This window comes from Mytilus edulis, chromosome 10 (genome assembly GCF_963676685.1).
Source record: "Mytilus edulis chromosome 10, xbMytEdul2.2, whole genome shotgun sequence".
Classification (NCBI taxonomy): Eukaryota; Metazoa; Mollusca; class Bivalvia; order Mytilida; family Mytilidae; genus Mytilus; species Mytilus edulis.
In genome coordinates, this window is record NC_092353.1 from 27,590,630 (window position 1) to 27,618,350 (window position 27,721).

Genomic DNA, 27,721 nt, shown 5'->3' on the forward strand with positions numbered 1-27,721 from the left:
TTTTATTCGAAAGAGTTTGATAATATATGTCAATATATGCTGTGTATCTAAAATATAAATTTAAGACATTTCAAATGTTAGTCACTTGAAAAGGACGATTTTATGATATGAACCTAATGATAAACAAATTAAAGGTTGCATTATAATACAACGATATATACATTTGACACTCAAATGTGACGAAAATATTCACACGTTTCGGACTGTCATTCAGCTCCGCAAGAAATCATATTAAGTATACATGTATTTATTTTTCTTTTATTATAAAATCGGGTTATTTAAAAAAAACCTAGATCCTATTAAAATTAAAATTATTTATTTGCATCTTTATACTTTATAAATTACACGTTCAGATATCCGTAAACTTTAATTTTCATTAATAATTAATTAGTAACTTACAGGTGTTCGGTTTAATACATTGTTTGCAGGTTGTGATCCGATGTGGACATACATTTACTAGTATTATATAGCCATCAGGTAAGTGATGACACTTTAACGTTTACATTTTTATTGTCGACCTTACCACCAATTAAAGCGTTATCACATCTTTTTATTATTATTATTAAATTATGCGGGGATTTAGGAAATTTTTGTCTAATATAATAAAATTGAGAAAGGAAATGGGGAATATGTCAAAGCGACAACAACCCGACCATAGAGCAGACAATATCCAAAGGAACTGAACGAGTTATATGACAAATAGAGATCTGCTAATGAAAATTAAAAAAAACCCATAAAACTACTCATGAATTTGTTAATGCACATTATGTACAACTCTAAAAAAAAAAATACTCTCAAAGAAGTTGTAAATTGAATGCTCTTCAACTTCGTATTTTATATGGCCTTTTTAACTTTTTTGGATTCGAGCGTCACTGATGTGTCTTTTGTAGACTCTATTAGATCTACTAAACAACAACCTTTGTAAGTCATAAGTCTGTCGGAGATCAGTCTCAAAATTTCGTCTTACATCATTCATGTAGCAATATGGCTTCAAACTTCTTACCTCAAGTTCAAAATACAAAAAACTGCCAAAATAAGTACATGTGGAACAGAATCTGATTTCCCTTCCGGAGCGCATGAGAACCTTCCTCGCATTTTCAACGGGTTAATGTTTGTTAATATTTGGTTTTCTGTGATTTTTTTTTGTCAACTCTTGTTTGTTTGTTTTTTTGTCATGGCGTTGTTAGGAAGAAAAAATTTAATTACGAGGAGGTAATTTTTTTTTAGGACAAATGATCCTCTGGTATCTTTCACCTATCTATGATATCTTGTTATCAATATGTAATCATTTAATTATATATGAGATTATTACATATTGAGTTTTTGCTACAAATTATATTTTACAAAGTAATTTAAAAAGTGTGAAATTATCTCTTCCTGTAAAGCTGTTGTTTATATATATTTTTCTTATCAAGAGCGATGTTAAAATGGTCATTTTATGTCGAATAGATTTTCTTTGATTGACATGAAAAACTTCAAGTTCTATGAGATGAAGTTTTCGCTCATTATTGAAGGCCGTGCGATTACTGATACACTGTAGCTACTCACATACACGTCATTTGAACTCCGTGTCATTAGCACTTTATTATTTTTATCTATTGATATTAAATAACATATACTGATTATCATGAACTCCAGCCAAGCTATTTTCTACGTGCTCATTTGACGTCTCGGACGTGTACAATGTATTGCTCCTGTGGGATTAACTATACTTACACATTTTATTATATTTCAATATGTAAATCAGTAGCTTGTAATTATAATTGTTCAGATTAATTAATGGTGAATTTATCTCATCAGGTATTTTTATGAGAAATAAAGTATTCGTTATTCGATAAAATTAGAGAGAGTAGAAGCCGTAAGGGGACACACAAAACATTAGAAAATATTTTTTTTAATTCGAGATCACGATAAAACATAACCGTTTTACCGAGATCTCGATAAAAAATATCTCGTTATCTCGAGAAAACGAAACTGTTATATCGAGATCTCGTATTATTAAATCGTTATCTCGGTTTAATATATCGAGATCTCGATATAAAATATATCGTTATCTCGAGAAAACGATACTGTTATATCGAGATCTCGGATTATTATATCGTTATCTCGAGAAAACGAAACTGTTATATCGAGATCTCGTATTATTAAATCGTTATCTCGATTTAATGTATCGAGATCTCGATATAAAATATATCGTTATCTCGATAAAACGAAACTGTTATATCGAGATCTCGGATTATTATATCGTTATCTCGAGAAAACGAAACTGTTATATCGAGATCTCGTATTATTAAATCGTTATCTCGGTTTAATATATCGAGATCTCGATATAAAATATATCGTTATCTCGAGAAAACGAAACTGTAATATCGAGATCTCGGATTATTATATCGTTATCTCGAGAAAACGAAACTGTTATATCGAGATCTCGGATTATTATATCGTTATCTCGATTTATGAAAACGAGACTTCGGATTATTAAATCGTTATCTCGGTTAAATATAACGAGATCTCGATTAAAATATATCGTTATCTCGATAAAACGAATCTGTATTTCTGAATTCGTCATTCTGATGTTATCTTACAAATATTCAAAGTAATATCAGAAACAAAAATTCAAAGCACTCTTTAAAATTTTTAACTTAATTCATTCATTTATTTAGTTTCGGAGAATAAACTAGTGGATTTCCCTAGCTATTATTAACCGAAATTCCTTGGTTCAATGTATGGAAAACCTGACTACCAAAACATATAAATATATTAAAATACTCAACGTTACCATTTTTTATTTTCAAAGTACCTTTGATGTTCTTCATGCTATATTTAAGAAATAATTCATGGGGGCTTGAATATATCGTGATTTTACCACGGGTTGGCCCTTTATGACAAATATTTTACCCCTGTCACATTTTAGCATCATTTGTGTATGTTTCCTTGTGATGATTTTCGGATTCACAAGCGTGTATTTTCCCGTAAAATGCTTACATTCTAACGTCATTGTTCTATGACGTCGGGTATCTCATTCATAAAAAAGCATATGACGTGGGAGTACAATCGGAACAGCACTGGCAATATATTCATATTTTACCACGGGTGTGTACTCAAAGCGTTTGAAGGACGTCATGTTAGAATTATAGATATAACATGTCCATTTTGCCGCAATGACCATTAGAGGGGTTACAGAAGACCTACATGCCAAAATAAGCGTGAAAATTATGAAAATGTCCAATTTTGAATAATGAATGGGATATTTTGAATAATGAAATGGACTGTTGCGACCCTTCTGACCCTATACATATATACATTAGACCTTATTCGAAAGCTTATTAATAGAGAAACAAAAGGAATATAGTCAATATGTCCTGCAACGCATATTAGAGGAGTAACCAAGGACCTAAAAATAGAAATACGGGTGAACATCATAAAATAGCTTATTTTGAATAATGGAGTGAACTTCTGCGACCCGTCAGCCCATAATTAAGGAAAAATTTATAGACCATTTGAAAGCTTATTAATAGAGAAACAAAATGGTTATAAATAATATGTGCCGCAATGACCATTAGAGTGGGTTACGGAGGACCCAAATGCCTAAATACGCGTGAACGTTAAGAAATATGTAGCCAATTTTGAATAATGGAAGGGATATTTTGAATAATAGAATGGACTGCTGCGATCCTTTAGCCCCTAATTACATACAAACCTTATACCTCATTCAAAATCTTATTTATAGAGAACAAAAGACATATAGTCAATCTGTTCCGCAACGCATGTTAGAGGATTGACATAGAACCTACATGTCGAAATACGCGTGAACATTAAGAAATAGCTTATTTTGAATAATGGAATCGATATTTTGAAAAATGAAATTGAGAAAGGAAATGGTGAATATGTCAAAGCGACAACCACCCGACCATAGAGCAAACAACAGCCGAAGGCAACCAATGGGTCTTCAATGCAGCGAGAATTCCCGCACCCGTAGGTGTCCCTCAGCCGGCCCCTAAAATATGCATAATAGTACAGTGACAATGGACGCCATACTAAACTTCGAATTATACACAAGAAACCAAAATTTAAAATCATACAAGACTAACAAAGGCCAGAGGCTCCTGACTTGGGACAGGCGCAAAATTGCGGCGGGGTTAAACATGTTTATGAGATCTCAACCCTCCCCCTATACCTCTAGCCAATGTAGAAAAGTAAAAGAATAACAATACGCACATTAAAATTCAGTTCAAGAGAAGTCCGAGTCTGATGTCAAAAGATGTAACAAAAGAAAATAAATAAAATGACAATAATACATAAATAACAACAGACTACTAGCAGTTAACTGACATGCCAGCTCCAGACCTCAATTAAACTGATTGAAAGATTATGTCTTCATCATATGAATATCAGGTACAATCCCTCCCGTTAGGGGTTTAGTATCATACTATCATAAAATATATGAGAAGAACATAACCCGTGTCATGCCAACAACTGTTTTTTTTAGAAATAAATGTGTTTAGTTCCGATGCAAAGACCCTATCAGTGAATCAATGTTAAAGCCGCTGCAATCCTTCAGCCCCTAACTACATACATACCTTATACCTTATATAGCTTATTTATAGAAAACAAATGACATATAGTCAATATGTTCCGCAACGCTTATTAGAGGAGTAACACAGACCCTTCGACCCCTTTATACACTACTTGAAAGCTTATAGAAAGAGGGATACAATGGTATATTAATAAGCTTTCGAATTATGTATACTGTATATTTGGAATTAGGGTTGAAGGGTCGCGACAGTCTATTCCAATATTCCAAACATCCATTCCATTATTCAAAATTGGTCATTTATTAATATTCACGTGTATTTTTGGCATTTAGGTCCTCAGTAACCTCTCTAACTGTCATTGCGGCACATACTATTTATATCATGTTGTTCCTCTTTTAATAAGCTTTCAAATGGTGTATAAAGTTTTCCTTAATTTGTGGCTGACGGGTCGCTGAAGTTCATTCCACTATTTATAATAAGCTTTTTCATAATGTTCAGCCGTATTTCTATTTTTAGGTCCTTCAATACTTCTCTAATATGCGTTGCGGAACATATTGACTATATAACTTTTGTTCCTCTATTTATAGGCTTTCAAATGAGGTCTATTAACAGCAAAGGTAACGTGAAAATAAAAATAAAGAATACGTTGAGTATTTTAATACTTATATATATATGTTTTGGTATTCAGGTCGTCCATACATTGTACAAAGGAATTTCGGTTAAAAATAGTAAGGGAAATCCACTAGTTTATTTTCTGAAACTAAATAAATGAATGAATTAAGTTAAAATTTTTAAAGAATGCTTTGCATTTTTTTTCTGATATTAATTTGAGTATTTGTTAGATAACAACAAAATGACGAATTCAGAAATACAGTTTCGTTTTATTGAGATAACGATATATTTTTATCGAGATCTCGATATATTTAACCGAGATAACGATTTAATAATCCGAGATCTCGTTTTAATAAATCGAGATAACAATATAATAATCCGAGATCTCGATTTAATAAATCGAGATAACGATATAATAATCCGAGATCTCGATATAAGAGTTTCGTTTTCTCGAGATAACGATATAATAATCCGAGATCTCGATATAACAGTTTCGTTTTCTCGAGATAACGCAACTGTTATATCGAGATCTCGGATTATTATATCGTTATCTCGAGAAAACGAAACTCTTATATCGAGATCTCGGATTATTATATCGGTATCTCGAGAAAACGAAACTATATATTAAACCGAGATAACAATATAGAAATCCGAGATCTCGATATAAATATCCGAGATCTCGATATAATAAATCGAGATCTCGATATAATAAATCGAGATCTCGATATAATAAATCGAGATAACGATTTAATAATCCGAGATAACGATTTAATAATCCGAGATCTCGATATAACAATTTCGATTTATCGAGATAACGATATATTTTTTATCGAGATCTCGGTAAAACGGTAATGTTTTATCGTGATCTCGAATTAAAAAAATTATTTTCTAATGTTTTGTGTGTCCCCTTCCGGCTTCCGTACTACGAGAGAGAGTGTGTTCTGAAAAGATGTGCTAAATTAGTTTTACCGGCTTGATTTTAATATCAAATCACTAGTTTATAACCATTCATGATATCTGTGAATACAAGTTTAGATATAGGCTCTAAATAGCAAATGAAGCAATTTATAAATAAAGTAAAAATTATTGTTGACACAATTTATAAATGAAGTGAAAATTATCGTTGACACAATTTTGTTCAAAGGATTCAATATTGTTTTTTTTTTGCTTTCATTTCAATTACATGTATCTTAGGAAAGATGATATATGGATGGTGTTTTACGCCTATTGGCAAAATTAAACGCATATCGGTAGCTTAATAATGTAATGTGAATATTATCCTGAATGTAATGTACCAGAACGTAAAACTTCACCGGATTTTTAACGTGCTATTTAAAAATCCCACAGTACGTAAGAAAAATTCCAACAAGTTCCAACCTTGTACACGAGTCAAATTTAATTTTGTCTTACTCTGAAAGACAACACTTAATAGATAAGCATTATTTACTAGTCACTGGTTTTACTGGTTCGGATGACTTGGTTGATTTGACCCTTGTTTCCCATGAAAAATATATATCTTCGGTGACAAGACTTGTCCTGACGCCAATTATGAACAGGATATGTTGCTTGAGTACCACGGCCGACACTCGGCTAACCGAGATATTGGTCGGTTAATCTATATTGAGTATGCGGCATATGGGCGATTGGTCTGTTAATCGGGTTGGTTATACGTCTGTTAAGAGTAACACGATTAATTTAATGTTAAACTCTATTAAATATACAGATTTTTGGCATGTTATCAGAACCAAATCAAAAAAAGAAAAGTGTCTGACAAAATGATATCTATCATAGAACATTTTGCACTTGTAAAAACATTTCTTAGTCTGCGCAGTTTTCAGTAAAACTAAAAGGCGTCGCGCAAGTATGTAGTATTTATGCTTATACACATAGCAATTTATTTTAATAAAAGGCGAAACAAACAAATTTAGATATCATTTAAAGGGTAAAAAATAGTACTGTGGTTCTAAAAAATAAATTGACATTAGGAAGTATTTCATAATTGTAAAATAACGTGAATAATATCACGTTTTAGTGAAAATATGGGAATAAAGTCTGTTAATGGGTTGGGCAATTGAAATTGTGTCAGTTAAGAGTTATTTAGCCACGACAATAATTTTGCTATCTTTATATTTTCCCCTTGAAAAATTTAAGAATGAGTTGTTCCTGAGTAAACTAAAATGACAATATGGTGCCACAGTATACTAAAAAGAGCATTTTTATTTTGACTTTCTTTGCATTTTATTGAAGGGTGTGTCACTTTAATATAGTGTGATATGGATTGGCCTCTGGAATATGTATAAATGTTTTATTGACGTTTTCAATCAGCCTTAATTTTTGTGTCTGTTCGAAGTAGCACGTTCTCAATTCCGATTGAAAGTGTCTTTCTAATACAACACAGGGTACATATAACGTGTTCTCGTTCACATATGAACATGATATTTGTCACTGGACGTTAAATCCTAATTCGTCAGCATTATCCAATTGGTTCTTTTCTTCTATTATTTAATCATATGTTGTTTACAAATCACTCTAAAGAAGTAAACGGAAAGGAGCTATTGCAGCTACATTTGGTTATTTTAAGTTTCAATTCATTTTATTCCGTTTAGTTCCTTTCTACAGAATTCGAAGTGCAGAGGAGAACTACAGTTGTCTATAGTGGCCGGTGAAGTCCATTTCGCGTTTTCACCTTTCATATTCTATAATGGAAATCTCGAAGTCGAAAACGCGAAAACGCGAAGTCGAAAACGAGAAATCGGTTTCGCGTTTTCGCGTTTTCGCCATATACAATGTAGAATATATAAGGCGAAACCGCTAAGGCGCTAAAACGCAAAATGGCATTAACCTGCCCCATAGTTTTCCGCATGTAAACCTCTAGAATTTATCACCAATATAAGTACATCGCAATCCGTTACTGTTTCGACAGCCATCGGTGTTTCATGTGTGTATTCTTAAACAAGTATTATTTTTCTCTCGTTTTTAGCAATGTATCACTCTCTTCTGTCCTTATATATTATTCTATATTCTGCGTTTCCATCCAGATTCTCGTGTATACCATGAGGGTCCGGATTGGGGGTATTGTTTATTTCTGTATTCTTTATTGTTATGTCATTTTTTTCTACATTTTATTTATCTTACTCATTATTCTTTCTTTATTTTTCATATTTTGTCATTCCAATATATTTTATTTATTTCTCCGAGCGTATCACAAGCCCAGTAGTCAGCACTTTTTGTGCTGACATGAATTGTAATTGATATGGTTATATTTATAAATTTACTGTTTACAAAATATTGAATTTTTTGAAATACTAAGGCTTTTCTACCTCAGGCATAGATTACCTTAGCTGTATTTGGCAAACACTTTTAGGAATTTAGGTCCTCAATGCTCTTCAACGTCGTACTTTATTTGGCCTTTTAAACTTTGTTGGATTCGAGCGTCACTGATGAGTCTTTTGTAGAAGAAACGCGCGTCTGGCGTATATATTAAATTTAGTCCTGGTATCTATGATGAGTTTATTTACTTACTGATGTTTAGTTACATTATGACGTTTATCTCTGATTTATATACTGGTTACCAATGTAGAGGACACATTTCTGTCATTCATGACAACTAAACAGAATCAACATGATATATGCGATCATTCTTGGATGAAATTAATATTACTTTAATGTTACACTTTTTGAAACCATTTTTATCAATTTTCAATTTCATGTGTTGTTTCCGTATATGTTATGTTTCATTGCTCATGTGTTGTTTTCGTATATTTAGCCGCTCGTCTTGAGCCTACTCATTTGATCCGATAACACCCGAAATAGCAATAAAATTATACTTTTATTGCCATTCATAACTCTTAACAGACCAATTAACACACCGGGTTTTATACATCCGACCCATTAACAGACCAGGTTTTAAATAAAGTAAAATAAAATTAAATTCACCAAAATACAGATTTTCGTGTAGATTTTTCACACAATGATATCAAAATGGTAAACAAACATAATGCCTTTCTTTTTTCGATGTTCAAAATATTGAATGCAAGTAAATTTAACCAATGTGTCATTTTGTGTACATTTTATGTGTGTAAAATGTGTATAAATTTATTGATGAGTAACCCGCCTTTTCATTTTATAGATCGTACATCGAAGCTAGAAAAATAATAATTATACCACTGAGTTCAGTACATTGAATTGTTTTGTTAGACATGAATACTTTTTATGATGAAAATATATTTAGAAAGTTATACAATGAAACATGCTGAACTTTCAATGATTTTCTCGATAACACCTAATTAACAGACTTTAACCAACCCGATTAACAGACCAACCGCCGATATAGCCGCATACTCAATATAGCTTAACCGACCAATCTCTCGTTTGAGTCGTCAAGTCATATATCGTACTTTACAAACAGTCCATATCAAGCATGATTCCAGTCTTGGTCTTGACCGTGTAAATTATGCAAGATATCGATTTCCTTCACAAACACCACCAACAGGTTGCAATGAAATTTGTAAATGGTAATTTTAATTGTACGTAAGACCAGCAAGTTGATTACTTATATTACAATTGATAAGACACAAACACAGAATAATGAGTCGTGAACGGCGATATTGGTACCATACGTTTAATCAAGATCCTTTCGAGACGATGGATGGTACTAGTAGCTGGAGCAGAAGTCAGTAGACTGGTAGATTAATTTGAAAGATTCAGTGGTTTCAGTCATTCTACAACAAATGTACGACGACATGAAGACTCTACGAAAACACAAACGAATTTCTTCGAAAAACTTAAAAAGCTTTAAAAAGTTATTTTAACTCCATTTCTAGAAGAGTCGTCAGATTTGTTCAAAATGTACTCTTTTAAGGAAATTGTTGATTCAGAAGTAGGTAAGATATGTATATAAACTTCAAGATATTTGGTCTAAACAGTACGATCTTTTTAAGCAAATATAAAACGAAGAGAATCTGCTTTTTAACCAGATGAAAAAGAACGTTTCCATATAAAAGCCGTAAAATGAAACTTGAAACTTTTTTGTAAAAAAACAAAGCTAGATAACCTGAACACTAATTTGGATCTCTTTTCTAGACTTTTCATTTCTTCTTTAGCCATGAAAACCAAACTTCGCCTCTGCTTTTGTGTCAGGATGAGGTATTCGATCGAAGCAAATGGGTATACTTGAAAAATTCTGCGATTTGCCGTCAACTGACTAACTTCTGACGCATTTATCGTTGGTGTGGCAGCAATGGTTAATTTATTGCCACCACCTGGGGCAAACATATTTGATGATTATGCAAATGATATCATACTGCCTTACATAAAATCTTCCTTCGATAAGGATCCAAGAGTAGACATAGATTTGATTTGGCTGATGAACAAACAGAACAGCACAAAAATCTACTGGAATAAAGAAGAGGAAAGCAGCTGAGGAAAATAAAATTAAACATCTGTCATATCTTTTAGTGGTTATCAAATGAATGTCATTTTTGCAGGACCAGTCAATTTTAAGTCGGACCAGTAGATTTTAAGTCCACTAGTCCGGCTGGCCAGTACATTAAAAAGCTTAAATTCGACTCCTGATTGTAACAAATTTATTCTGTTACACGATGGGCAATTTCTGTAATAGGCTGATGTGCATTTAGTTACTTTATTTACTTCTATAACTGCTAATCCACCAGACATATGGTTAGGTTTAAAAATAAATTTGTTTGGTACTTTATTTATTATATCTCGTGATATATCCTTTGAATTTGTGACAAAAGCATACTCGACAGCGGTTTTAAGATCTGACGTTATACTTTGTACATACAACCAGTGATTGTCAGCATACTTAGTATATGTTGAATTACTTAATTGATGATCCGCACACCAGTCATGGACACAAAGAAAGAAAATATGTAGTATGCTTATGACTTAGCTTCACAGAACCGTAAATACGATGGACCATTGTATTGTTTTTGTAGTACATCTGCGTATAAACTGCATAATTAGCAATATTTCTGTGTCAAATCATCGGAATATAGTCCTCACAGATTCAGTCCTTCCGAAGAGCTTCTTTTGATTCATCGTCATTGCAAAGCTCCAGCCTTTCAACTTGACAGCCATATATGTATATCTAAAGAAACTTATGAGCTGTAAGTTAAATAAACAACCTACAAATGAAATTCACAAGAAACGATAAAACTACGCTTGAATATATTTTTGTACATCAAGATATACTATCAATGAAGTTGTAAATGGGAATCATAAAAGAAAAGTGACCATTTTCAGAGTGTACAATAGCATGTATGGCCTTAGCTTCACAAGAATCCTTATAAGGAAAGGTATATTGCAGGTATTTCCAAGTGTTCCACTGAATCCCTTTCTAAAGTTCTTACTTCCATACTCACTGCATTCAAAGAAGGACTTCAGAAACATTCCGAAATTGCATATTCAAGAAGAGGTGTTAATCAGATGTGGATACTGAAAAATTTGAAAGAGTTATTGGTGAATTTACAATCGCAATCATTTAAACATTGTACCAACATTAAAACCTTTGATATTTCAACCGTTTATATCACTATTCAACATACTACACTTACTAAACTTACAGCAAGACTGAAAGTACTCGTCAGCTTATGTTTCTTTAACAAAAAGGGCACTAGACGTTTTAATATCTAGTTTTGGGCAGGAATTCAGCTTACTTTGTGAAAAAATCATACAGAGTCATGCAATAAATACACCGAAGAGGATATCACTGCCATGCTGAACCTTTTAATTGATGACATATTTGTTGAATTTGGAGGTTTGGTCTTCCAACAGACTATTGAAATCCCAATGGATACCAATTGCGCTCCTCTACTGGTAGATTTGTTTTTGTATTCTTATGAAGCAGAATGTATCCAAGGGCTTGTTCAGATAGGAGAAAAGAAATTAGCCCAGTCTTTTAATTTCACCTCAAAGGCAATGTTTAACAGAAAAGCAGCATTGTCTAGTCCCTGGTTTTACTGGATTACAGACAACTTCCAAAACAATCCAAACAGATTGTACTTCAAATATGTTGAAATGATATTTTTTCTTGAATTAATTGAATGGAACTTAAAAAATATTTTAACTTTTTTAAGCTTGCTTACAATTGTCTGCTTTTACGTTAAAACAAATCGAACTTGAACAAAACAAAAGGGGGTTTAGAAAAATGTCCTGTCCCCAAGTACCTATGGTCAATACTTAGAATTACATGTGTGTGCTTGGATCATGAAATCATGAAAATACGATTTCTAATATGTTTTTCTTTTATTTACTTGTGCACTATATTGTGGAAGCTCGTGACATTATGAATGTCTCATTTTAAATTTTGAATGCATTTTGATATCAGTATGACTCGAGATGGTTGTTAACCAATCAAAATAAATTATTATTTCGTAATGTAATTGTTTAAAATTCTTAACTTAAAGGTGTTTATTTAAATTGATTGTCTCTAAACTTTTGTGGATTTTTATTTATATGTCCATAAGGTAAGTTTTTGTACATTGACTTTAATTTTTCAACATTACCACCAACTGAAGCGAATTCACATCTTCCTATTTCTTATATTTAAAGTATAAAGTTAGACATTTTAAGTAAATGTTATGTCCTTTTTCACATGATTTCTATGTTACTTTTCATTCTTTTTTTTTATTAACTATACATACTGTTTGATTACGTTTTGCCCGAACTTACGTTTTCGATCAACAAGTCCATTGTGGCGAAATCAGACTAACACGGAATCCTTGTTATATCTTTAATCCAATAACTAACAGTTATTTACAGTATGTACAGTTTGTAAAAGTTAATAAATACCACATTGGAATAATCCGTCTTTTTCTTTCTAGTTCAACTGATAATACTTCTATACTTCTGTTACTACTATTTTTACAATGACAATTATCCATAAAAACCCTTATCTTCTATACTAAAATCATAAGAACATTCTAAATCTAGAACAAATTATAATTAACTAGACTAAGAGAAATGATAAATATTCTATTTTTAGTAACAGGGTAAATTCCGGAAGATGACACTTTCTTGAGCATAAATATACACAAGTATTTTCACTACCCATCTAGAATATTCTAGAATGATTCATTTACTATAATTAAAATAACAATGTAATTTTAAATACACAATGTCAAAATAAAAGTCCAATGTCTTTATAATTGCGTACTTTCGCAACACTCCAGAGGCCAAAGAAAGTCTATCATGATTCCAGCTGTTCTTGTATCTTCTTCATTGCTGTTCGGGCTGCTTGTCTTTGTGTTCTCTCTCGTGTAGTACTAGTTTTGTCATTTATCAACTCAGTATCCTTTTCCGTATTTGAGTGTTTTAAGCCCTCATCTAACTCTTCACATTCTATAAAATAAAGCATATTCAGAGCTCTGTTTAATGTCTTTTTATTAGGTAGCATAACTTTTCCAGATCTTATTTGACCATATCGACTGACTACTAATTGACATATACGGCCAATTTTCCAATTTCCTCGTGGAAGGTTTTCCTTAATTAACACTATGTCACCAACCTTAGCTGGAGTTTAGCTCTGAATTCTTCCACTCCTTAGTTTGTTGGCAGTTCTTTCACGTAGACTAAGGAGATTCTCATCTCTCCATGTTTTCCAAAACATAGTTAGATGTTTCTGTCCTTTCTTCCATGTCAATAGCAATTTTTTAGCACTACTGATTTGTGGTAAATATTCTGGATCTGTAGAATCTTCTTCGTTATGATCTGGAAATCCTGTTTTAGCGTTCAGAGTTAGAAAGTGTGCTGGTGTAAGAATAATATTGGAATGTATGTCATCTCCAATATAAACAAGTGGTCTAGAATTCACCACTGCTTCAGATTCAGCTAAGAGAGTTCTAAATTGTTCATTTGTTAGACATAACTTTCCAATTGTTTTCCGTAAACATTGTTTCACAATACCAATTAATCTTTCATAAAATCCACCCATCCAAAGTGCCAACTCAACAATGAATTTCCACTGAATTCCTTCATTTGCCATGTATGTTTGCACACCTGAATCGACTGTTACACCATTCCATGCTTCTTCTAAGGTTTTGCTAGCTAATTTGAACTGGGATCCATTATCTGAAATTATTTGTTTTGGGTTACCCCAGCGAGCAATGAACCTTCGAAAGCCTAGTAAAAATTCCTCTGCTGACATGTCTTGCATTAATTCCATATGTATGGCTCGAACCACTAGACATGTATATAAGCACACCCATACTTTTTTGCTTCCAGTGTCTGATTTCACAAAAATTGGTCCAAAATAGTCTACTCCTGTATATGTAAATGGGGCTGACTCGTTTACTCGTTTCTTTGGTAGTGGAGGCATTAATGGCATTTTATATGGTCCGCCTTCACACCGTTTGCAGATTGTACATTTTCTCAAAACTCTTTTTACTTCTGAACGTCCTTGTGGAATCCAGTACGTTTGACGCATCGCTGATAAAGTTTGTGAGACACCAACATGAAAGTTTTTTCTGTGCATGCTTTCAATTAACAGTTCAGTAACTTTGTTTTTCTTTGGAAGTAATATTGGTGTTTTGCCCCTTCTGACAGTTGAGCAGCTCCTAATCTACCAACACACCTGATCACATTTTCCTGGTCTAAAATGACCCCTAACTGACTTACTAAGTTGTGTCTTTTATTTTCTTTAATTGCTATCATCACTTCACCAAAACATTGTTTTTGAACAGATTTTATCCACAATAACTTTGCGTGTTCTAGCTCTGCAGCTGTTAGAGGACCAGATATCGTCTCTTTATTTAATCGTTTAACAAATCTCAATACCCAAGCTGATACTCTGATCAAGCGGATAAATGAGGAAAATCTGTTACAATCAATGTCTAACAGATACCCAACACTAGATTTCGAATTTTCAACACTGTTTGTTTCTCCGTCAGGACCCTCTCCAGCAAGGAATTTTGCTTCATGTAATACTTTAGATACCTTGTATTCTGATTCAATCGAATTTCGATTGTCAACACTTATATTGTGAGGATCCCAACTAGGCCACTCAGTTCTGTGTTTAGTTGACCAAAAGGGACCATGCCACCATTGGCTGTTTTCTTTTAACAGTGATACTGTTGTGCCTCTGCTTGCAATATCAGCTGGATTTTCCTTCGTATAGACGTACTGAAATTGAATGTCTTGTTGCTGCCTAATCTCCTTTATTCTATTATCAACAAATATTGCTAGAGGTTTTTTCGATCCTATCCAGTGTAAAACACATTGAGAATCTGTGCACAAAATCGTCTCACAGATAGGAAGTTTTAATTGCTTCTTAACAAAGTCAATGCAACGGACACCAATGACAACTGCTAATAACTCAAGTCGTGGTAAAGTTATTTTCTTATTTGGTACCAAGCGTGTCTTGGAAAACAGTAAATCAATTTTACATAAGTTATCTTCCCTGAGTTGATGTAGATAAACAGCAGAAGCATAGGCTTTGGTTGAAGCAACGCAAAAGCATAGAAATCTAAACGTAACTGTACCTGGTAGCCCAATAGCTCTAGGAATATGATATTCCTGAATTTCATTTAAATCAAAAGAGATTTCTTTCCATTGCTGAATATCTTCCTCTGTCAGTTGTTCATCCCATTCCATTTTCTTGTTCCACAACATTTGGAGGAAAAGCTTGGTTCTTAGAGTCACAGGTGTAAAAAATCCAAGTGGATCAAACACAGAAACCACTCTCTGTAATACTTCTCTTTTGGTGATTGGAAACATGATATCATTTCTTGCACTGTTCACCATTAATGTATCATCTTTTATAGTCCAAATTAATCCAAGAACCTTTAATTTTTCTCTATTCGCCTGATCTTTCTTGGGAATGCATTCTAAAAATTTCTGTGAATTTGATGCCCATTCTCTTAAGTTCATTGATGCATCACTGAATATTTGTTTTGCCTCTTTATATAATGTAACTGCATTCTCTGTCGAATCTACTCCAGTGATAAAATTATCCACATAAATGTTTTCTCTAATATTTGCTGCTGTTGCATTTTTGTTTGTGTCAAGATGATATTCCAAAGTTGCTGCAAGTAGGAAAGGACTTGATATAACTCCAAATGGCACTCTGCAAAATCTGTAAACTTGTACATTGTTTTCTACAGTTGGATGATTAATGTTTCTTAGCCAAAAAAATCTAGTTGCATCTCTGTCATTTTTTTGTAGTTCAATTTGTAGAAATGCCTTTTCAATATCAGCAACTACTGCAATTTTGTTCATTCGAAAACGCAACAAGAGTCCACATAAATCTTGTAACATTACAGGTCCTCTGTGCAGGCAATCATTCAAACTTTTATTCTCTTGTTTTGATTTGGCAGACGCATCATAAACTATCCTTACTTTAGTTGTAGGTTTGGTTGGGTCAACTACTGCATGATGTGGTATGTAATGCTTGATTCCGGTATCCTTACTACATTGGTTTGACACCTTTTCTATGATGCCTTTTTTGCACTGGTCTTGAATAATCTCATCATACTTGTTTAATAGGTCAGGATTGTTCTTCATTTTCTGAAAAAGTGACTTTAGTCTTCCGTATGCAAGTTCCCTATTTTCAGGAAGTTCCGGTAATTTTTCTTTCCATGGCCAGGCTACTTGATATCTTTTCCATTTTGAGTGAGGTGACAAAGTTACTCAAAGTATTTTCGTCGTCTGATGTATATGGACAATCTTGTATTCCAATAGTTTCCAATTTCCAGAAATCTTCAATGGAAGGCTTGATTTGTAGACATGTGTCAATTGTAGAGTGAAGACATCATTCTGTTATAGATAATAAGCCATTTACTGTCATGGTCATTTTGTTCTCTTTTTCTTCATCACTTAATTGTGACCTTCCTGTAAGGATCCATCCTAGCTTAGAGCCAAGTAGATAAAGCCCTTTGTAGATTATTGCGTTGCGTTGTGTATTTGATCGTAAGCTAACTAAGGCGTTAAAGATAGAACTACGTCTGCCATTATACGTTTCTATTCAATACAACATAAAGTATAACAGTTACGCGACGTCACAAAGATAGCGGCCGTACCGCAAAAAGGTACGTTAATATTAGCGCAATTCTTAACATTCTGGGGCCGCAGAAAATGATATTTAACCCTTTAACGTTCCTACCGGTCAATTTGACCGATAAGCAAAATTTGTGGCGGAGTAGTTTGCATGAAGTTTTGTATCGTTGACAATTTTTAACGTACATATGTGGTTGTGGGCTCAAATTGAAGATCAGTATACCACCAACTTGATTTTTGGTGTCTGAAACCAACAAAATGCAATGCATCATGTCAATTTGCCCTATATTGACAAGATTTTTTTGGGGGAAAACTGTTTTATTTCTATTTTTAAATAGAATATTTTCACAAAATGTCACAAGACAAATTGTTGCTGTTTTTTGTTTTAAAATGACAATTTTGATAACTGTGCCGTGATCATTTACAAGAATACTATCAAAACTGTAAGTAAAACTCATACACATACAAAAAATCTGATTCATAGAGTATCAACACTGAAACAAACTCAAATTACAAGGAATTTTCATGTTTTGTTTTGTCAGTTTTTATAGCAAAAGAGATGAGAACATCCAAAATGTGTTAAAAATTGTTAGCCAAGTCGAAATAGCAATAACAAATCTTTGTTTCTTTAGTGTCTGGTTATGAGGGTGTTGGATATCGTATCGCTAAGGTATAGAAATAGTGACATATAGACGAAAAAACGAACATTTCTGAATAACTTTCTTACAAATTTGCTTCAAAAAATAATAATTTTCAAAAAATAGCTTCTTAAGAAAACGAAGTTTGATTATGTTCTCGCAACATTAATTTCTAGTCTTACAGAGAAGGTGACTTATATGCTTAAATTTCATAAGTTTTCCAATGGTTTCTGTGGCTCAGTGGAAAGATGCACAGTCTAACACCCGGATGATCGCGGGTTCAAACCTCACTGCCGGAGGATGAAAAAATTAATTCCTATATTAAATGTAACTCAACTTAACTTTACTTTCAATTTCAATTAAGACAACTGAAATACATGATTTACATCAAAAAGAAAAATCCCCCCCCCCCCCTTTTTCTCCCCTCTCTCTGTTTTTGTTACATTCTTAGCCTGGGCACTCAAAAATACCAGATTTTCATTCAATATTTACTCAAAATTCTATCCTAAAGGCTTATTCTGTCAGCAGTTATGAATAGAACATCTTTAACATAAACTTGGGCCATTTATTTGACTATGACAAAAATTCTCAAAAAAATCCACTATTTTTCGGTGTTTCGAGTCTTGATATTTCTACCAATCAGACAAGTTTTGCATCTTTCTGTATAAAGTTTTCACCGATAACGTTTCCGAAAGTCTTCTTGCATTAATTTAACACTAAAACTATGTTCTATTTTTGTCACTAAATGTCTGTAAAACCGCTTTTCCGCTTGAATTGTACATTTTTGTCACTTTAATTCAGCATGTCACGTGACTTTTGAGGGATATCACGTGACCAACGTAAGAAATTATTTTCCTTAAATCAAGTTTTCCTGAAACCTTGGTCAATTATCTATCAGATGAGTCTAACTTGTCCTTTGAGTGAGCTTTTTATCGAAATGTGCAATTGATTGAAAACAGATATCCTTTATTCGGGAAGAAAAGGTAAAAAATCCTTGAATGTTAAAGGGTTAACTTAAATTTGAAATACAATATGAAAAATTCGTAAATTGTGACATAAAAAGAAATAAAATCATATTTAAAGTCTCTCAATAGTATTTTAACTGTTCACGTCTGAATAATTTAACACTTTTACAAGTCTATATAATAACTGGAGTTAATTGAACAGTCTATACATCCACTAATTTCTCCAGGGCAGAAAAGTTCTCCAGGGCAGAAAAGTTCTCCAGGGCAGAAAAGTTCATTCACTGTCATCATGTGTACTACGTATTTCCAACGGATAGAGCTTCACAATCGGACGGTTGGTGATTCCTGTGTCGGTCTTGATAACAGCTGATCGAATGAGTCCATCCTTTCCACGAACTAAATCTTGTACAACTGCTAATTTCCACATTATACGATTTGTGTCATTGTGTACTTGTACAATGTCACCTATTTGTATTGTTTGTTCGTTTCTTCCAGATGTACGGTGAAATTCACGGAGTGACGTCAGATATTCGTGTTTCCATCTTGAGCGAAAATGGTTGATTAGTTCATTATTTCTCTGTAAATTTTTATTGAGTTTCACGTGCAAATCTTCGGAAGTAGCACTGTCAATATTCTGTTCCGATTGGTTGTCAAGTCGACGACCATATAAAAGGTGCGCTGGCGTCAGCGGTTCGGGATCTTTAATATCAGTAGAAATGTGAGTTATCGGACGATTGTTTAGAGTTCCCTCGATTTCGATTACAATTGTATTCAACATTTCCGTAGTGACACATGACTTTCCTAGTATTGCTTTAATTGACTTTTTCGTGAGTCCAATTAGGCGTTCCCAAAAGCCTCCAAACCACGGTGCTCGGTTGGGTATGAATTTCCACTCCGTTCCTTGATCGGCCAGTTTTTCTTGTATTCGGTTGTCTTTGCTTGATCTTGTAATCTTTTCGGCGGCTGCCTTGAAGGTTGTTGCATTATCGGACAACATAATCCTTGGTGTAGATCTCCTAGCGACAAATCTTTTAAAAGCAAGCATGAAAGACTCCTCGGTTAAATCTGTGACTATCTCCAAGTGTATAGCTCGTGTAGCGGCGCAAGTGAATAAACAAATATATGTTTTGCTTAATTCGTTCTGTTTTCCTTTTGTATACAAAGCTCCTGTGAAATCAACGCCGGTTACTGAAAAAGGATAATCGTAGTTGACTCGATCTTTAGGTAGCGGTGGCGGATCGGGTGCGCTGTAAGGCATTCCTGATATTTTAATGCATTGGACGCATTTACGAATTTGTGATTTTACGCACTGCCTTATTCTCGGTATCCAATATTTCTGTTGAATATATGCGATTGTACTGTTAAGTCCGGCATGTAAAGTCTTTGTGTGTGCATCCATTACGATTAAGGACGTAAGACTGTGGTGTGTTGGTAATAACAACGGATATTTAGTACTCTCCTTCACAAGTGCGTTTTGTATTCTCCCGGTAGAACGTAGTAATCCATTTTTGTCTGTATATAGTTTAAGTTGTCGAACAAGTGGCACTTTTGTCTGTGACGATGAATTCAAGCTTTCAATTTCATCCTTAAATGTTTCCTGTTGTACTGTTACTATTAGAACTTTTAATGCTTTACATCGCTCCTCAACACTGATAAATCCGATTGACCGTTTATCTTTTGAATTCCGTAAATTCTGTATAAAACGCAAGACGTATGCTGTTACTCTAATTGCTTTTTCTAAAGATCTGTATCGTTGTATAGCTATACATGAAATTGTCTGTGTTGAAGCATTTTTACTTTCATCGTCTGTATTGTCATCACTAACAGTTACCATCGTGCTGCAGTCTTCAATTTTCCTCGTCCATGTCGGCCAATTTTCACGATTTAAAATCCATTGTGGACCGTTCATCCATAAGCTGTTATTATAAAGGTGTTTAGCGTAAATTCCGCGAGTTAAGTAATCAGCTGGATTGTCGTCTGTTGGACAATAATTCCATTCAGCATTCTCTGTTAATTTTCTTATTTCTTTAAGTCGATTTGCTACGAACGGTTTTAAGTTTTTTGACGATTTAATCCAACTCAAAACAATTTGACTATCGCTCCACATATACACATGTTCTGTTGTTATGACTTTAAGGAGATGCGTTGCTAATCTGGCGCCGATAAGCGCGCCCATAAGTTCTAAACGTGGCAATGAAATCGGTTTTACGGGTACTACTCTGTTTTTAGCCATGACGATGACCGATGAATTTGCTGTAACTAAGTAAGCACAAGCTCCGTATGCTAACTGACTGGCGTCTGTGAAAATATGTAGCGACGTTTTCTCGTTAATAACTCCTTCCGTTAACATTCGTGGAAATACTATTTTGGTACCCTCCTCGATATCTAAAGCTATTACCTGCCATTTACTTCTCTGTTCGTCGGACAAACATTCATCTCAATCCAATTTTGCCTTCCATAAAGTCTGCATAAACAGCTTAGCTTTCACCGTAATTGGCGTGATTAATCCAAGGGGGTCGAAAATTCTAGAAGATGTGCGCAAAACCTCACGTTTTGTTATCATTTTGTTCTTTTCCATAAATTCAATCTGTTGAAATTTCAAATCGTCGGATTCCCTATCCCATCTCATGCCTAAAATTTTGACTATGTCGTCATTGTCGCCGATCTTGTCTTGTCCTGCGACGTTCTGTAATTCCGTACTATTAGAATTCCAAGACCGTAAGTTGAATCCTGCCTCTGACAATAATTTTCTTGACTCCGTGTAGAATTTTAAAAGGGATTGTTTATCTGTAAAACTGGTTAGAACGTTATCCACGTATAAATTTCTCTGTAATTCTGTTGATGTAGTTGACGGATTGTCTCTAAAATGTTTCATTAGCGTGGCGCTTAACATGAATGGCGAACAGGTGGCGCCGAAAAGTACAACCTTAAACCGGTAAGTAATCAAACGGCTTTCTGTGTCCATGGGATTCTCTAACCAATAAAATCTTGTGACATCTCTGTCATCAACATCTAATTCAATATGCAAAAATGCTTTTTCAATATCCGCTGTAACTGCATATTTATACATTCTAAAGCGTACTAATATCTCCGTCAAATCAGTCATAATTGGTGGATATGTTGCTAGGCAATCGTTAAGACAAGGACTACTGTCGTTCGCTCTACAGCTACAGTTATATACTATGCGTATCGGGGTGGTGACTGAATCCTTTTTTACGGGATGATGCGGAATGTAATGAACCTTGTTTGTGCATGTACTTTCATCATATACCTTTTCAATGAATCCTCTTTGTTCTTGATCTGTAATTATTTCACCATACTTTCGGAACATCTCGGGATCCTTCTTAAGGCGACGAATAACGCTTTCCGTTCTGCGTTTTGCGATGCCTTCATTTGTCGGTAGTTCTGGCGCATTCTCTCTCTATGGTAATTTCGTAACATACTTATTATTTTTCTTCGTAATGGAGGTTTGTAAGTAATTTTCAATTGATTCAGCTAGGTCTGGATCATTTTGTTCTTCAGCGTCAATTCCCAACGATTCAAGCTGCCAAAATTTTTCAAGATCGCACTCTTCTTGTTTGTGACATACTAGTATATTCATCATTGAGAAAGATGCATTACTGTTTCGCGTAGGGACAGGACCGGAAAGTAAATATCCAATTTTCGAGCTAACTGCGGTTGGACCGTTTCCACGCACTATTTTGTCTTGAACTATGTCCCAGTAGAAATCACCTCCAATTAATAAGGATATTTCAAATTGCTCTCCATCCATGACTGGGTGTGCTAATTGTAGACCACGTAAATATGAAAACTTCTGCGTGATTCCTATGTTGTGGGTTTGAAGTGGTGAAGCAATGGTTGGTACAATTAAAACTTTAATCGGGATTAAATCTCCTTCTGTAGACTTAAGATTAATTGTTGTTTTGTCAAGATTTCTCACCTTTTTTGTAGTACTTCCAAATGTAGCTATACTTAATGTTTCAGACCCTTCTTTTTTAATGTCCAATTTAGCTGCTAGTTCTTCGGTTATAAACGAGCGCTGAGCTCCCTCGTCAAAGAGTATTCTTGCATCTATACATGTATTTTTGTGAACGACTGGACTGAATGCGGTTTTCAGTAAAACAGTGGACCTTTCTTCGCTAGCGGTATACAACATAGAAGTTTCTGTGTCTACTTTATTTTGCGATTGTTCAGTTTCAATATGATGTTTATTTGAGTACGAGTTCTGTTTACATAATGAAGAGTGATGCTTCCGGTGGCAACACTTACACGTATTCTTGGATTTGCAATCGGCTATTTTATGCTTACCTAAACAATTAAAACATAACCTCTTTTCTTTTATAATGGCTACTCTTTTATCGTGATCTATGACATCTTTACATTCGTTAGGCCAGTGGTTTCCGTCACAATATGTGCATTGTTTCTTCCGATTCGAGTTGAATAATTTGTCTGTTGTGTATATCGGACGGGTTTTATCTGTAGTTACTCGTTTAACGCCTGTTATGAAATTTGCGCTAGGTGTTGCGGTTGAATACGTCTGTGTATAATCTCCGTAGCCGGACTCTTGAATAGAAATCTCTTTACCTATCGCGTTTCGAAGCGATTGAATATTCCAACTGTCGCTCCCGTTTTCTCGTGTTATATTTTTTCGTACTTCATGCGGTATCTTCCCGAGAATTACTGGTATCAATAACGATCCGTACATTTCCTGACATTGTCCGAGAGACTCTAGACCCCGTATGTAGGCTTCCGATTTGTCATGAAATGTTCTCAAACTTTCTAATGTATCATGTGGTGCGGGTATATCAAGTAGTGCTCTCATATATGCATTAATGATTTTATGTGGTTGCCCATAGCGGTTTCTCAATAATTCAATTGCTTTGTGGTAGTTTGGATTTGTCATGGTCAATCCTGAAATTACGTTTGCAGCTTCAAATTGAAGCAATGAGTTCAAGTACGAAAATTTCTGAATGTCAGTTAATGTGTGATTGTGATGAATCGTGGTCTCGTATGAATCCCAGAAATATTGCCATTGTAGAATGTCTCCATTAAAATTGGGAAGAGATAGCTTTGGTAGGCGATGGTTATTACTTGAGGTCGAACTTGACTGAGATAACTGCTGACTTGTGTGAGTAAAAGGGTTTGTGTACGGAACAAACTCTGGTGCGTTTGAATCTAGTATAGAAGATGTTGCGTTTGTTACGGGCTTTAAGAACTTCTTAAATTTTCGAATTTTACCCTCTAAATCTAAATAATACTCATCTGTTTCAAGAATTTCATTTGTAATATCTTCTGATTCGACTGCATTTAATATCTGTTCGTCTATTGAGGCTAACGTCTTCTTTTTCTTCTCAATTGCTTCGAGCAATGTTGATACTTCCTCCGTGTCTATTTCTGAATCTCCGATGGCTTCCTCCAGTTTTTTAAAAACTTTTGTTACTGCTGCTTTGTTCCCCGCTCTCAAGGATTTTAGTCGGCTGATGTCCATTCTCTCCGTTTGAAGTCACGGCACCAATGTAGATTATTGCGTTGCGTTGTGTATTTGATCGTAAGCTAACTAAGGCGTTAAAGATAGAACTACGTCTGCCATTATACGTTTCTATTCAATACAACATAAAGTATAACAATTACGCGATGTCACAAAGATAGCGGCCGTACCGCAAAAAGGTACGTTAATATTAGCGCAATTCTTAACACCCTTGTTGAATTTCTATTTTCTGTTGCAATATGATATCCAAATAATAATCATTTCCGATAAGAATCTCTATTGTTGAACTTTCTAAGCAACTGGGCAGTGTGTCAGCAAGTTGCAGATTGTTACATAAGTATTTCACATTTTCACATACATCCATTTGTAAAGGTCTTCTTAGTATTGATCCTGTTATCTTAGGAACAACATTAGCATCAATAAGCATACAAACTCCATCTTTTAGTCTGATCTTTAATGACACCTTTTGTGTTCTTAATGTTTTTGGCTTATCTGCACCAAATGTTACAAGAGTTATCCTCTCTCTAGCTTTCTTCTTCAAATTTAATCTCTTGGCCAAATTTTCTGTTATATATGTTCGCTGAGATCCGGAGTTCATTAGTAGTCTTACTACTTTTGTTTCAATAACTTCTGTATTTGACACAGTTGTTTGAGCTGTCTGCATCAAAACTATATCTCCGGAGGACAACAACCTATTCTCTGGTACGTTCTCTTCACTTAAAGCTATTTCACAAATTTCATCAGCTAGATGTGAAACTTCGAATTCTTTCTGTTGAGAGGGAATTGTCTTTGGGCATAGACTTCTATGGTGTCCCTTTTTCTGTTTGCAATGATAGCATGCTTTTTCAAATTTACAGTCTCTACTAACATGTCCTGGTTTCAAGCATGTATAACAACTATCTTTGATTTTCTGCTTTTTGTCTTCAATAGTACTGAACTTTCTGCACTCATCACTCCAATGGTGTCCATCACAATATCGGCAAACCATTGAATTTCCACTGCCTGAGCATTTTCCAAATGGCTTTATTGTCATCAGAGCTTCTGCAGATAAGTGTTTTCTTGGTTGAAAATTATTGTTGTTTGACTGGATTTTAGACTGCTGTTTTTCTTCAGAACTGGGACCAGTATGTGTTTCCTTAGACTGACTTTCTGCAGCTTCCCTAGCAGTTAAGCAAAAATGTTAAGTAAGTATTGAAAAACTGTCTTAACTTCCCTACTGTCCATCTTTCATTGTTACCTTTCTGTATTTCAAGTTGAATCATGACTTCCTTTAGTAGCTTAGATGTTATCATCGAGATGAATACATCTTGGGTTACATCTTGATGCATTGCGTCCAAACTACGTAAGTGTCGTTCCAAGTCATCATAAAGTCTACGTAGATGTGTAGTTTCATTTGAAGCTGACTGAAGGTTTATTAAATCTGAACAGTGCTTGTTGACAACAGATTGAACATTTCCAAATCTTTCCTTTAGTATTGAAATTGCTACATCGTAATTTTCATGGGAGAGCGTTAAGTCAGATATAGCAGAATTAGCTGTTCCAAAAAGTTTGCTTTTCAAGTAATTTAATTTCTCTATTTTTGTCAAGCTTTGATTTGTGTGCACTGCTGCTTCCCAAAATTCTGTCCATTTTAACTTATCTCCATTGTACGAAACTAGGTCTAATTTAGGAAGTTTAACTGCACTTACTGTTGAAGGTTGACTTTTCCTCTGTAATTCTTGGAGTTGTAACTGTTGAAACTGTAATATCTGTTCTTGCATTTGTGTCTGTAATTGTAATAAATGCTCCACCTTGTGGTCCGTGGCCGTTTCTGTTTACTTAATATCTGTAATTTTATCCTGAATTTCTTCCTCGAATATTTTTAATTCGTCTAAGCGCTGTGTTATACCGTCAAGCAATTAAAAATATATTTCACTTGCCTTTTTAAATTTTAGAATTTCACCCTCGTTATCTTCTTTCTCTTCTAATATAAGTGAAATTTCTTTCGTACTATCTTCAAGTTTTGCTACAAAATCCTTTAATCGTCTCTTTGCTGATAAAATTTGCCTTAATTGTGTTGTCACACTTTCATCTTGAATCCCTTGTGCTATTATATCTCCACTTTTATCTAGTTCTTTAGCTAACAAATTATTGTACCTTGTACAGAGTCCTTTCAAATATGAGACTGCCATCTTTTCTGTGGTAACTCCTTTTCCGTGTTCTTTATAAATTTTCTTTTCTGTAACTCCCGGGTTCCGGCACGATACAATGTGGCGAAATCAGACTAACACGGAATCCTTGTTATATCTTTAATCCAATAACTAACAGTTATTTACAGTATGTACAGTTTGTAAAAGTTAATAAATACCACATTGGAATAATCCGTCTTTTTCTTTCTAGTTCAAGACAACTGATAATACTTCTATACTTCTGTTACTACTATTTTTACAATGACAATTATCCATAAAAACCCTTATCTTCTATACTAAAATCATAAGAACATTCTAAATCTAGAACAAATTATAATTAACTAGACTAAGAAAAATGATAAATATTCTATTTTTAGTAAAAGGGGTAAATTCCGGAAGTTGTCAACACTTTCTTGAGCATAAATATACACAAGTACTTTCACTATCCATCTAGAATATTCTAGAATGATTCATTTACTATAATTAAAATAACAATGTAATTTTATATACACAATGTCAAAATAAAAGTCCAATGTCTTTATAATTGCGTACTTTCGCAACATCCATCACAACGTTCTTAAAGGAACTAATATTACGGTAGGTATATTGTCCGGATAAATAACAAATCCATAGTTTCGAAACATTCCTGATGACTTTTTATGAAAGTTTAGAAACAGTTGTAAAATTGCTCTTAGCAAATGATGCTTTTCATAAATAGTATTAAAATATTGTTGACAATTTGGTCAAAATAATGCAATATTGTTTTCTTTACATTCGTTTGAATTATCTACAAAAAGATGATATATGGTATACTACACCTATTGGCAAAATTAAACGCATTAATAAAATTATTGGGAGCTTGAAAAAATGTAATGTGAGTATAATCCTGAATGTGATGTACCAAAACGAAAAGCTTCAACGGATTTTAACGTACTATTTCAAATGCAACAGTACGTAGGAAAACATTACACAAAGTTTCAACCTTATACGAGTGGAGTTTTGTTTTGTTTCACTCCGAAAGGCAATGCTTAAAAGAGAAGCAGTATTTTTTTTAATTCCTTGGTTTTACTTGAAATCATCGATTCTACACCTTCTCAAGCTGGAGATAGTATGGTACCACGAAACAACCAATTTTGTCTTTGAATGGACAACTGACAATACAATCCAAACAAAATGTACACCAAAGATTTCGGAATGATATTTTTCTTGATTAATTGAATGGAACAAAACGTTCACTGTTATCCCAAAAATGAAAGGATATTTGCTAATTGTTTTATTTTCCGCGGCAGCAATCATAAGAACT

General features: G+C 34.0%; 6 protein-coding genes across 6 annotated transcripts; all 6 read right to left on the minus strand.

The window, feature by feature from the left end:
• Window positions 1-13,686: 13,686 nt before the first annotated feature.
• Window positions 13,687-14,592, minus strand: LOC139492674 (uncharacterized). Its single transcript, XM_071280825.1, has one exon. The coding sequence runs from the start codon at window positions 14,590-14,592 to the stop codon at window positions 13,687-13,689; it is 906 nt and encodes a 301-aa protein (XP_071136926.1).
• Window positions 14,593-14,648: 56 nt separating this feature from the next.
• LOC139492675 (uncharacterized) lies at window positions 14,649-16,667 on the minus strand. Its single transcript, XM_071280826.1, has one exon. The coding sequence runs from the start codon at window positions 16,665-16,667 to the stop codon at window positions 14,649-14,651; it is 2,019 nt and encodes a 672-aa protein (XP_071136927.1).
• A 2,369-nt stretch (window positions 16,668-19,036) lies between these two features.
• LOC139492676 (uncharacterized) lies at window positions 19,037-20,995 on the minus strand. The gene has a single exon (XM_071280827.1). The coding sequence runs from the start codon at window positions 20,993-20,995 to the stop codon at window positions 19,037-19,039; it is 1,959 nt and encodes a 652-aa protein (XP_071136928.1).
• Window positions 20,996-21,199: 204 nt separating this feature from the next.
• Window positions 21,200-21,832, minus strand: LOC139492679 (uncharacterized). Its single transcript, XM_071280828.1, has one exon. The coding sequence runs from the start codon at window positions 21,830-21,832 to the stop codon at window positions 21,200-21,202; it is 633 nt and encodes a 210-aa protein (XP_071136929.1).
• A 351-nt stretch (window positions 21,833-22,183) lies between these two features.
• LOC139492680 (uncharacterized) lies at window positions 22,184-24,250 on the minus strand. Its single transcript, XM_071280829.1, has one exon. The coding sequence runs from the start codon at window positions 24,248-24,250 to the stop codon at window positions 22,184-22,186; it is 2,067 nt and encodes a 688-aa protein (XP_071136930.1).
• Window positions 24,251-24,452: 202 nt separating this feature from the next.
• LOC139492681 (uncharacterized) lies at window positions 24,453-26,010 on the minus strand. The gene is made up of 2 exons (XM_071280830.1): window positions 25,460-26,010; window positions 24,453-25,410 (listed from the first exon to the last, which is right to left on the minus strand). Exons 1-2 carry the CDS (start codon window positions 26,008-26,010, stop codon window positions 24,453-24,455), a joined length of 1,509 nt encoding a protein of 502 aa, XP_071136931.1.
• Window positions 26,011-27,721: the final 1,711 nt, after the last annotated feature.

Bases quoted from the DNA above. Each gene is read 5' to 3' on its own strand.
- LOC139492674 (XM_071280825.1), bottom strand. From the start codon at position 14,592: ATGCGTCAAACGTACTGGATTCCACAAGGACGTTCAGAAGTAAAAAGA.
- LOC139492675 (XM_071280826.1), bottom strand. From the start codon at position 16,667: ATGAAGAACAATCCTGACCTATTAAACAAGTATGATGAGATTATTCAA.
- LOC139492676 (XM_071280827.1), bottom strand. From the start codon at position 20,995: ATGGCTAAAAACAGAGTAGTACCCGTAAAACCGATTTCATTGCCACGT.
- LOC139492679 (XM_071280828.1), bottom strand. From the start codon at position 21,832: ATGTATAAATATGCAGTTACAGCGGATATTGAAAAAGCATTTTTGCAT.
- LOC139492680 (XM_071280829.1), bottom strand. From the start codon at position 24,250: ATGGACATCAGCCGACTAAAATCCTTGAGAGCGGGGAACAAAGCAGCA.
- LOC139492681 (XM_071280830.1), bottom strand. From the start codon at position 26,010: ATGCAAGAACAGATATTACAGTTTCAACAGTTACAACTCCAAGAATTA. The intron at 25,411-25,459 runs GTTAAGACAGTT...CTTAACTGCTAG, and splicing joins GAAAGATGGACAGTAGGGAA to GGAAGCTGCAGAAAGTCAGT.